The 13032-nt window shown below is 38.8% G+C and overlaps 1 protein-coding gene across 26 annotated transcripts in view; it reads right to left on the reverse strand.

The window, feature by feature from the left end:
* TENM1 (teneurin transmembrane protein 1) overlaps positions 1–13032 on the reverse strand; it is a 793032-nt gene that overhangs the window by 44722 nt on the left and 735278 nt on the right. For all 26 annotated transcript variants that reach the window (XM_085571039.1, XM_077786535.2, XM_085571036.1 and 23 more), the window contains one exon: positions 3809–3963. In XM_085571039.1, coding sequence (XP_085427165.1) covers positions 3809–3963 — 155 coding nt within the window. The remainder of the gene's footprint in view (positions 1–3808; positions 3964–13032) is intronic.

Raw genomic sequence — 13032 nt, forward strand, 5'->3', positions numbered from 1 at the left:
AGGTGTCTGCTGAGGTCCTGGCATCAATAGTGAGTGTTGAGCACATCCACACAGATATTCACATGCTCAGCTCTGAAGAACCATTTTCTTTAGGTTTGCTCTCTCTATTCACTAATTAAAGAACACTGAAATATCTGTGCAGAGAAGAAAAGTCATCCAAGTTCTGAACAAGCTGAAACAGTACTGAGAATGCTGGTGGACCATACAAAGAGTTCAACTGAGTATCCATTTCCTTCTAAATTCAGATTAAAATATCCCCAGTGAAGTATGAGATCAAAGTAATTAGTCAGAGCTTGGTCGTTTATTTGCCACAACATATAATCTTTTCAGCCCCATCTGTCCTTTCTTCCCCTGGTTATGAATGCAGAATATTATGCTTAAGAATGAGAAGGTGGTAAATAACAAACACATAACGATTACCAAAAATAATACCATGAAAACTGATATTGAAACAAATTATTAAACCCTTTCATAATCAACTCATTTATTAAAGTGATTGCCTTAAAGCTAAAGCTTGTCATTTATGGTGGTGTTTGCAATGGACAGTTACTCTACATATTTACTCCAAGAGTACATTTTTGTACTTCAGTAAATTAAGAAATACTGATTTTGGGCAAGTTGTTGATTTTACTGTCAGAACAAATTTAGCTTTGAGAAATGATTTTATTAACCTATTTCATAAGTCTCTCTAAATACACAATTTGTGAGCAACACACATTCTCTTGATTTAAATGCCATTTGTAACTTAGCCAAAAACTACTTTAAGTGGAGATGGGCCAAATTAATTTTTCATTTATGTTTATGCCATTCTGGAATAAACTCAGCATTCTTGCAAGGATATACACTAGTTTCTAAGTGAAAATATAATTTTATTTTTTTCATTGATATAATTCCAGATTAACATGCTTGACTTCAAGGGGGTGTGATTATTTCATAGGCTTTTCTGGTTATCAGCAACAGTTTTGGAAGAAGATGACTGAGCAAATTTGCTACAATTACTTTTCAGAACATGAATTCTCAGTATTTATTTCATGTCTGTGATTTACTGGGTATGCAAAATACCTCAAAGGTGTGGATTTTGTGAAAAAATTCAATAAAAAGGTATACTTAAACCCCCTCAAAACAAATCCTCCAAACAAGAAATGCTTCCAAAGGCTTTGTGTTGCAGAGTGTCCACACTGCGACTTCACTTACCAGACTTCACTTACCAGTGAAAAATATACAGAAAATTATATAGCATTGCTACCCTTGGAAAATGAGACTGGCCACTTTTTAGGGACATGTTTATATGTCCAACATAATTTACTATGTTTTTTAGACTATTTACTATCATGATTCACAATTTAATTGAAGACTATCTCAATTTATGGGTAAGACCATGTCTTAGTTTCCCAGAAGACTGACAAAATTGAAAAATTTTGCAAAATGTGCAGCCATATTTTCCTGCAGCATGGAAACACCTGATGTGTTCCAGGGGAAAAAGAAAGTGTTTATTCCTGCTTCTATGAAAAGGAGACTGTAGCCCAGATGAATGAAGAATGATTTGCTCTATGACACCTTTTTTCTTACTATGACTTTGCAGAAGCCCATCCTCCATGGCATTGGTACTATGTTGTAGGGTGAGGTAAATGAAACTTGTTTCTGGCAAGTAGCCAGCCTATGAATAACTAGCGTTTTAGAGCTATTAAAATCTATTTTACAAATTTAGCACGTTTGATTTCAGCCCAAAACGTTTACTTTTAAAATTCAGTTTAAATTTAATAAATAAATTATTTTATTTCTAAATTTGCCAGGCCCCCTGCTGAGACTTATTTGCTAATGAGTAGTTGCATTTCTCAAAAGGAAACGAAAACAATTAAAACTCCCTATTTGAGATTTAGCGAGACATTTTCTTACTGAGCAAAATCAGCAAAAACTTGAACACAGAACCACAGCACATATTACAATTGGCAAACAAAGCAATTATTTGTACAGGCTGAGAGTGCAGATGCAGAAGGAGAAGGCAGGGAGCAGACGCTGCGCCTGGCACCCTTCCCTGACCTCAGAGATACCCACTGTGCTCCTGGGTGCCCCAGGCAGTTGTTAGATGTACCCTCGAAGCAAGTGCAGGTGCTCAGGCAGCTGGGGCTCCACGGAGCGTGGCTGCTGCCAGCTGGTGGGCAGCAGTGCAGCGGGAATGCCGCTGGCTCCCAGCTGCTGCTCAGCACCTGCACCACAGGCTGGCCTCAAGGAGAGGGGCCAGAGCAGGAGCCAAGGTGCCCAGAAGCTGCTTAATCTTAAAACCATTACCAGGCTAATTTAAATTTGAGTTTAGCACAACTAAGCCAGTTGAGCCTGTTCTGCTTTATAGAGAATAATTACACACCAACTGGACCCAAGAGAATACAAAGGCCTGTCTGTCTTAGAACAGGGATGCTGAGGTTCCCCTCCCCACATTTGCAAACACATAGAGTGCACTGAAACACTAAATACACAAAACCAAAAGAAGTTTCAGCTCAACATGAGGAAGAAGTTCTTTATGTTGAGTGTGGCAGAGTGCTGGAACACCTGCCCAGGGGAGTCGTGGAGCCTCCCTCTCTGGAGACATCCAAACCCCCCTGGATGCATTCCTGTGTCACCTGCCCCAGGTGACCCTGCCATGGCAGAAGGTTGGATTGGATATCTCCAGCGGTCCAAAATTCCTAAGAATTTTGTAATTTGGTGACATTTGAAATGGAACACAGACACTTCTTCCTGCTCTGATTCTAGTAATAAAATCCCTGAGTGCTTCTGCACTCAGTGACAGCAGCATTAAATCCCTTCATTTGACTCTGTGAAATTTCATTAAGAACAAACCAAAACACTGACCCCACATTCTTCAGGTATGTGAATGGAAGACCACAGTCATTTGCTATTACTCAAAATCTACTCAGAAACAAGCAACAAGCTCTTACCATTGTTATGCATTGAATTTTAACTGTGATTCTCCAGTTGTGAAGGACAGAGGAAAGGGCAGGGAGAAAATGAAATGAAAAATTAACCTGATCCTGGTTATTAGCTCACACAGACCATAATAGCTTAGTATGTCACTTGAATGTCTCAAGATTTTTTCAAGTACAACTTCTCCCCTGTTTTGAAGCTGATTAATTCAATTATTTATTGGCAAAGGCCAAGTCCTTCCTTGTGCTGTCTGTAGGTATGCTTGCTGACTAGCCAAGAGTACCATTTATGTTTCTCCATGATTATCCATATTTCTTTTTCAACATAAACTAGAGATGTGATAAGTTCTTTTATTCGTATTTCTTTCAATATTCCTATTTTTTTGCTCTTGACATAGGAACTGAAAAGTATTTTGAGAAATTGAAATCCAATAGTTTCACCACAATATTGCTGTTGTGTAATTACTTATTCTAATGCTCCTGTATGACTTAGAAGAGATTTAGATGTAAACAGAATATCTATTTTTTTCCTTTTACTAGTTTAAGCAAATCAGTCTGAATGCTGGACTAAAGGAAAGCACTTTAAACCTCTGATTATCTTCTTAGAAGATCTATCTCAGAGTAGCAAGCAACTTTTTAAAGCAGTTTGTATTTTTTACATAAGACCCTCTATACATTCACAGGCTATCTCCAGGGAAAAAAATCAAGTGTGGTTTTACACTTATACACCTTAAAATAATCATGTGAGTGGAAGAACTACTCCATACTGTGCCATTCAGAATTATCCGACTCATCCAGCATATTCCATATACAATCTTGGTACAAGAAAGAAAGTGATCTGTCTCTACAATGTGTATCAAAGTGACAACACATAAAAACGAGGCGTCTACCTGAGTGATGTCCATCCCAGAGTCACAGCTCAACGGCTGGGTTGATGTGAGGCCATTTGAACCTATTATTGTTGTGATCACACCATTCTCATCAATTTTCCGTATCATTGTACCATCAACAAAGTAAATAAATCCGTGCTTATCTACCGTGATACCTGGATGAAGGGGAAGGATAAAAACAGTGTTAGTTCTGGCATTATCTTGATTAAAAAATATCAGCTTAAAATGTTTCCTCTCTTCTTAGACTACGAAAATCTGCTGATTAAAAAAATATGATTTTCTCCCCCCACCCATTGAGGCTTATACAAACTGTATATGGAAAGTTAATATCCATCTATCAGATTCACTTTGACTTAAAGAGAAAGAGGGAAGATGTGAGGATGAAACAAAACAAAACAGCAGAGGCTTTGCTTTTAATGTAATTTTACATACACAGAACAAGGCTCTTCAACAACTTCACGTCTATCACAAAGTGGGCAGTATTAGCTTTTCTAAAAACTTATCTTACAGTTGATTTGTCTTTATTTCACTTTCTTCATTCTTATGCACAGACAATTTTTAAATTGCTGTACTCTCTGAATGATGAGTGTCTGAGCAAGGAAGAAGAACCCACAGAAGGCCAAAGATCTATTTGATAGGGGCTGTACATACAAGTGGTGCAGACCAGGCTCTGTTCAGCAGGCAGAAGGAGCAGCTGTGCTGCAGGGTGGATCACAGTGCAGTGCTGCCCAAAATGATGGTCCTGCTCTGGAACCAGGCTCATGACAGTTGTGGTCATGAGCTGGGGCAGCTCTCCCAATCCCAGATCTGCAACAGCTCCTGCAGCAATGCACTGTGCTGCACGGCAGGGATGGATCAAATGCCAGGGATGGAAATCAAATGCCAGGGCTCTGCACAGGAAAGGTCATGGTCCTCTGCATTTCAGTGGGGAAACTGAGGAATGGAAGGGCTGCTGTCTCCCACCAGCAGCTTATGCCACAACTCATGCCCAGCCTTGTTCTGCCCCAGTCTAACAGCTCCCCTGCAGCTCTTCCTGCATTCCATTTGAACTGTAAGATCTTATTTCCCTCAAATATTGAAAATATAACTAGAAGAGTACTTCTATTCATGTTTGACTTGTGAAATCCTTTCTACCAAAACCGCTCAATTCCTTGCTTTAAACTACTTCACAATTTCCCATTTAAAATTGCATAACTTTGCAATTACAGCAGCTGCTGTGCACAGCCAAGCTATTTTAATAATGAATTTATGTTCTGCTACACAGAAATGAAAGGCAGAAGACTTGAACAGATGGTCTGGACAGTGGCTTATATGGTTCTTGATTTTTGTCCCCTGCATTTAGCACAACTGAAGGCTGTATGTACTCTAAGTTTACAAAATACTTGTCTGCAGGCCAGTTTAGGATTCCATACAGGAATCCCACATGCCATTAAAACAGAAAAATAGTCTCAAACTGAATTTCCTCAGCTTCCAACCACAACTCCTTATATTAAAGTTTTTATTTTGGTTTAGTATATAGTAGCAGTTACAGCTGGAATAAAGGGAGATTAAGCAGTCTGGGGGACAGAGGTATGACCAGGAAACCCTGATGCAGAACATGCATCTCCCATGGGGCTGGGAAGAGGGGGTGATGGTCTCCCCAAGCCCCTAAACCTATCTTTACCTGGCAGCTGGAAATGTCTGGGGATGGAGTTTGAGCTGCACACATAACTCAGTGCAATATGCTTTCTCTTGCAGTGTTAACACCTGGGGGCAGGCTCCCGAGACAAACTGCCCATGACTGCTTCTGAGGTGCCTCTTCACCACAGGTTTGGTCAGGCACCTTGCAAAGGTCTGAGGGTATGATCACAACGTTCTGAGGGTATCATCACACAAAAAATCCAAAAGCCACAGCAGTTAACTTTAGTGTGCAACACTCCCTACTGCATCTAGCTCTCAGGTTATCAGCACAGTGTTGGGAACTGAAACTTAATTCTTTAAATTGCCAGTGCAATGTATCCATCTGGCTGTGAACTGCCCTTAGAGGAGGGTATTCACCATCCTGTCACCTCCTCCATCCTGGAGAAAAAGTGCCCAGGGACTGCTAAGTGCCCAAGGTACAGGGCTAGGCTACATCTCATTATGTGAGAGGGCTGAAGGTTCTGCAGGACAGATATCACCTGGGGAACTGAAATCATCTGGTGGGAGCTGGATGGGTCAGCTGGGGAAAACTGGGAGGCTATAAAAAGGCTGAAAGAGGAGCAGACAGTCTCAGAGCCTGACACCCTGCCAGCCTCCGAGCTCATAAATCGTGACTCTTTGGTACTGGTCCCCTTAGAGGATCTTCAGTTTTTAATTAGAAAGTAACTGTACCTTTGGAAACTCCAGAATGACTGGCAAGTTCTGGGCTCTCATCTGCTCCTGACAAGTCCAAACCCAAAAGGCTGAAGGTGAGCTGAGGTAAAGAGCGAGTCTGAGAAGTAAAGAGGTTTGTTTTGGTGTCGGGGGTGACGTGCATTCCAGTTTGGGGAAGGGAAGGGCCCTTGAACCTCTATCTCACTGACACTGCATCATGTAGCGATATTAGATGGGATCTGATTTGCTTTCCAGTGTGGTTCACAAGCTGGAATGAGAAACCTGATGTGGGTGGGAAGGGCAGCACACGGGCTGGGCGTGAGCCTGCCTTTGCAGAGGGGAGGTGCTGCACAGTGACCAAGGAGCTTTGCTTCTCAGCTGGATCAGATCCACAGCACTGATAACACAAGGCCAGGATCTGTCAGCAGGGCAAGTGCATCTTCTGCTTTGTGCAATTTGCCTGAGAACAGATGGCTGTGTTGGCTGCAAACCATTCATTATATAAAAATCAAAAATTATGCTGCAATGAAATAAAGCTACTCAGCTGTGTTGTTGAATGGATTTCAAACACTGACTATATAAGAAAACCAAGGATCTTTTAATGTTTCTAGCATTTCTAGCTCTCCAGCCACTGCAGAAAAGCAGCTTGCCTGCAAGGGAAGGACATATGCCAGTGCAGTGGCATAAATAAGCCCATGTCTTCAGTATTTGCACTAAATTCCAGGTACTTCTAATAAGCCAGTTTCTCCAAGTACCAGTGACTGTATAGATGTTCAGCAACAACCTATTGCTTCCAGAGCTTATGACTCTACAGTAAAGCAACATGATTTTACCTACTTAAAAAAACTGCTTATGCATTTAAGTCTTGTTGACAAATACCCTACGTAAAGCACCCATTGGAAAACAATACAGATTTGTGGCTAAACTGTCCCAATTTATTCATTAGAGTTGGATTCATTAATGCTCCTGTCACATCTTACATGATGCTACATATAATCTGTACTCCAAGAGCTTATTTTTAATCCTTTTCTGACGTACAGTGTAATGCAGAATCAAATCACACACAGCACAGCAACTGTGGTTTAATCACCAAGAAACTGGGGGAGGAAACATGCACATGCTGAGCGTAATGAATTGCACTCGAGTGCAAGTGGGAGCACTGCTCACCCCATGAGTTTGAGTAAGAAAGGTATTTTTACTTTTTTTCCCCAGAAAAGGAAATGTAGTTTGTGAGACAGGTTCTCTGTATCATTATTATTTTTTTTTTTTTAAGGAACTGTAACACTAAATTCTATGCCCAAATGATGATATCTTTGGGCACTAAAGGGACCTATGACCTATTGCACAAATGACAGACTTACCCTGTTTACATACAGATTGCTCATTAAAAACTGATGGCTGGGTAAGGACAAAATAAATCTGTGCCAAGATTTATCTCGTTGTTTGATTCAGAGCTGAGTATCAGTCTTGCTGAGTGACATGCTCGTGCTGCAGGACTGGTTTTGGTAATATTTTAGTCGCTGGGAATGTCCTACCTAGGGCTGAATTTTGTACCTGAATGTGAAACAGTAGTTTTTGTGAAGATCTGTCTCCAATGGATTTACATGCAGACATTTTTGAGCAATATTTATAACACTCAGAGGTCTTTTAATCAGTACCACTTGAATTCTGTTAACTAACATTAAAAATTAACTGCTAGTAATGCTGTCAAATGTGGTGACTAAGTATTATTACTAGAAAGACTATGCAGAAAGTTTTCCTTTTTGTAACAGATTTTTCCAACAAATAATAATTAGTACAGGGGCTGGGTACACCCATGATAAACACAGAAGGATGACTATAACCTGTCCTGTTATTTGCTCTCCAGAGAAGTTTTGGTTATTCCCCTTGACAATTCTGCCTTAGTGCACATACACACACCATTATAAATGCAAATAGCACTCAGAAAGCAAACTGATTTGGGTAGTTATCATAGGTATAAATTCAAAATACATATGATCATTCAGTCTAGAAATTTTGGCATTTCAGAAGTTAAGCTTATAGTGCTAAAAATATGGATTTAAAGTAATATAGAAAGTTCCCTATTAAGATATTTTCTTTTTTACCCTACATCATATCCCACACTTGCACTCTAAGAGAAGCTTTTTTTTGGAACAAATCCTTTTCAAACATCTCAATAAATAGCAGCTAGAACTATATATTGCCTACTTCTGGAAGTTCTACTTTACACTTTTTGCACAGCTGAAAATTTACAAATGAGCATTCTATATTGAAAACTTCTAATTTAACTTCTGAAGAATTTTTAAAACAACATCTACAGCTACTGGTGAGGATGGATAAAAGAGAATGCCACCTTCTGCTGAAGAACAACTGTATTTAGAAGGAGCTTGAGATTCTCATAAAACTTTTAATAGGAAGAAGTGAATCAAATTGGTTAATTACCATTTTATGGTGCTAAAAGGGCAAATTGCATGCCATCCATTTCTAAACTTCTAAATGTCTTCGATGCTTTTAATTAAAGCTGCCATCTAGGAACTAAAGCAATTTTATGCAATTAGTTATTTATAGGTTACCATAATACACCACTCAAAATATGATTCAAGTGATTTGCAGTCTGTTGCCTTGTGATCTTTGTCATCTTTACTTTCTTACTGTCTCAGAACTAGCTGCAAAATATTCAGTAGTTCTTTGTCAGTTGGAGCACGACTTCAGTACTTGCACTTGAGTGCTGTTCTCTTTAGAGGCAGATCAGTAGACTTGGAGCAAACAGCATTTTTAACTACTGACTATGAATGAAAATGTTCAGCTTCCAGCCTAAGACATGATGACTGGGGTCATCCTGCTGACATGGGTGAATAGAAAAGTGAATGATTTATGAATTTAGATGAACGTTGGATGAAATTTAGGAAAAAAAACTGCTATCCAAAAAGTTTACAATGTTCTACAACTTTCCCATGCTTTGGAAAGCATAGGTAGCTAAGACTACTGAAGAGAAAAATAAGGAATAAATTTAAATGAATAAAAAATGGCATGAGATTGTTTTTTAAAAAAAAAATTATGATGCATATATATGACAATGACTTGAGGCTGCAAATTACTTTGGCTTGTCTATTTCTAACTTTATATACTGTTAATGAAAAATCTCACCCCATTCTACTTTCCTTTTTGAATTCCGTGGAAAGGTTAAAAAGGTCTTAGGAATTTGCAGAATAGCAAAGATTGCTGGAAAAATAGCATTAATCATTACCTTTGGCAAGTGTGTCTGTTGTCACAAAAGGCTATAATAGGAGTTTGGTTGTGCATCCTACTGAAAGTAAAAGGAATCTTCTAGCTGAACAGAAGCAGTCCTAAATGGGCTACTGCCATTTGACAAGAGTAAAGATTTAGTCTGAGCAGCTGTTACATTTATTTACTTTAGAATGTATTGCTTAGGATGAGGAGCAACAAGACTGATTATTTCAGGATGCAAACTACTAGGATGAATACATCTTCAAACCCATGATTTTTTAAAGTAATATTTCCTTAGTAAAGTAATTGCAAGTAAAATAGATAAAACTACACTGCAGAACTGATTTTTCAATTATGCTTAATTTGTGTTTCTATCTCATGGCCATTGGTCTGAGTGAAAAAGTTCTTTATTGCAGCTGTGGATAAGGTATTTTTGTGCATGGGATTTAGAACTTACCCCAACCTTCTCCATTCCCCTGGTGCTTTTTTTGAGGTCACTGCACCTGCAGTGAGGTCACTGCAGTGCATCCAAGTACTCTGTACTCAGTGTGCACTCAAATTTCTCGAGGCAGTGACGTGGCTTGCACAGACAGGTGTGCACCTAGTTCTAAATGCTGGTCTGAACCCAGGAATTAAAAATCAGACACTGCAGGACCTTAAATGTTTACATCTTTAAATTTAGTCCCTGGGTTTCCAAAAGGTGTAAATCACCCTGATGTTTGGGGTGGCATCACTGGAGGCACCTCCTGTTTTCAGAGGAGTTACACAGCCTGCATTTCCAGCAGAGCTGTCGTGTGTGAGCGCTGCTCCCGGACACGCGGGAATGGAAATCGGATGTCACTGGGACACTTCCCGTACCCTGCTGCCCCGGAGACACCAGAGCTCAGCAAGAATGTGGTAACTCCATTGGCTCAAACTCTCACTGCCTCTGTCAATTATGCTTAGAAAGTCGAATCTATTTACAGGTCTAAAGCCCACTGATTTCAGAAGGGCAGGCTAGGTAAGTGTTTAATGGTGTTGATTCAAGTCTCAAGTATTTCCACTCATTTTGTGCCTCTTACTGCTCCAATACTCGATTACTAATATAGTTAAAATCAGAACACGATCCTCAAGTACCTTATCATAAACACTAATCATTTTGTTTAAAAGATAGTGCTGGCAACTAGATGTGCCATAAATAATTTCTATTAAAAAAATCTCCAAACCCACCAAACAGAAGTCCCCACCCCAAAATTAAAATCTGTTACTTGGTAAAGTTCAAGTGATTGGAATTCAGTCAATGATTAATATCTTGTGTAGTTACTTCTTCATTTTCAATATCTTCTTGTGTAATAAATGTGTTCAGCTTGTCACAGATCTTATTTTATGTCCCAACCTTGTATCATTTCACATTCTGCTTAAGTACTTGGTCATCTATTACATGACTCATTAGTCTGAGATCTCTACAGAATTAAAGAAAGTTGCAGTAAAAATAATATATTGAAGTTCAAATTTCAACTACATCAGCCATGCATGTTTAAAAGCATCTTTCAAAGTCAGCCCAACATACAGTAGTGCAAGATTAATATTCACTAAGCCCCATCTCCAGTCCTTCACAGAGAATTGGGAACAGACTGAACAAAGCTACATGTGTTTGCTACCTGTAAAATGAAAGTTGTGGAAGGATGAAATCAGAATTGATTAGTGTTACTTCATGATATTTTCCTGTCTGGTATTTAATTCCGGGTCACTAGGCAAAGACAGTCTTGCCAAATAAAGATAATGAGAAATAAACATTGATGAAAGAAATAATCAAATAACTATCCAAGACTCTCCTTAAACCTCCCTCCAGGTTCAAGGAACTAGAAAAATGGTTATGGGTTCAGAAAACTTAAAGCACTTTTCAAAGCAACTTTCATCCAGAAAAGCAAGTAAGAAAGAGAATTTGAATTTCCACCTATTAACATATCTTTGAGGATGTTACCAAACAGGATTAAGTTTCACGAGTGTTACACAGTAGGTATTTATCAATTTTGCAAATGGATAAACAGAGTCCTCTAGATAACCTTTTATGTGCTTATACAAGCAGCTAGTAGCAAAAATTACGAGTTCAACTTTTAAGATATAACTAACCAAGGTCAGACAACCACTAAATAGAGTCCTTTTTCACATACTATTTTTCTATCAAGTAAGAGGGAATTTTTCTTTTCATTTATAATGGGGAAAGGAATACTCAGGACAAAAACAAGAAGGCAAGCCAAGTAAAAAAGCTAAAAGTATTCCTGTATCAGCTTAAAAAAGAAATAAAAAATATTCATTGAATAATGCAAGTGATTCTATTTAATAACTTGGCAATTACTCTGTTGTTGCATTGTAAAAATCTCAGAGGTATGAGATCAGAAACAATTCATTTATTTCTGTGGTCAAATGCTACATAGCACTGTGTGTCTGTTTGTCCAAGGATTTTTAAACATGGTTAATAAGTTTTTGTCAAAATTTCCTGCTCCCTGTTTTCTTTATACTATTTGAATGTAATTTCAATAGAAACATGACATCTTTTGACAAGGATTCCAAAGCAAAATAACTGATCCAAAAGAATCTCCAAAACTGCCAAGTATGGGAGACATCTGTGTTTCTTTATAAAAAGATCTATGGGTACCAGGCAAACACTTCCTTTTACTTTCCAGGGTTATTCAAGCTCTTACAGTTCAGGGGGAAACAAGGACCTGTAGCTACTAGGCTGGTGCAGTGCTACACTGATCACACTGCTGGTGACCACGGGCTGATGCTGCATTTTGTTAGGGCCTGCACAAAAAGGGCATGTGGCAGCCCAGACTTCCTCGAGATTAAAATAGAAACATAACAAATCAGATAATTTCAAACTGATGTTATTTACAGGAGATGCATAATTCTAAAGCACCTGGGAGTATTTGCCTAAATTTGCCAATAGAAGAGTCATCGTTTGCTGACAATTTATTTTTTTAAACTGGCTGCCCAAGAACTCCTGACTCGTGTTTTTATTCCTCCTCATTTCTTTATGACTAGAACCTTCTATTAAGGAAGTAAGTATGAGTATCTTTAAAGTAAACACAGTATATCACGACATTTTCATCAGCATATTTCCCCACTAAGAAAATAAGATGGAACAACTGTATTGTAATTGGATATAATCAATTGTAATCAGAAATAAAACACTGATCACTTTCACAGAATCACACTTTCCTGATAAAGGATCTGAAAACCTTTGTTTTCTACTATTTTTAGAAGTGATTCAATACATTAATTAGCTGCCTGAAGATTAACATTTATTTGTACTTACCTCACACCTGCTATCATTAAAGACATGCTAAAGTCACTCTATAATTACAAAGTGTCTCCTGCTAAACCTTAAACCAGAATTATTTGCTTGTCTTAGAGGTATTTCTGCCTGAATATACCTTCTCATTTCATCAGTGTACAGCCTTCCTTTATTAGCTGACGAAAAATAATCAAACCCCTTCCTGGGAGCCAGCTGTGAGCAGGGGTGGGGAAGTGCAGCACAGCCCACACAGGGCTCTGCCTTGGGAGCTGCTGAGTACCCTTTGTTCCAGGGATTTCAGTGGGAGCTGAGGGTGATCAGCTGCTTTAGAGCACCAAATCCAGAGACTTTATCACAGTTCTAGTGCACACTGCAAGGGGATTAA

Source organism: Lonchura striata, chromosome 4A, assembly GCF_050655825.1.
Source record: "Lonchura striata isolate lonStrDom1 chromosome 4A, ASM5065582v1, whole genome shotgun sequence".
NCBI lineage: Eukaryota > Metazoa > Chordata > Aves > Passeriformes > Estrildidae > Lonchura > Lonchura striata.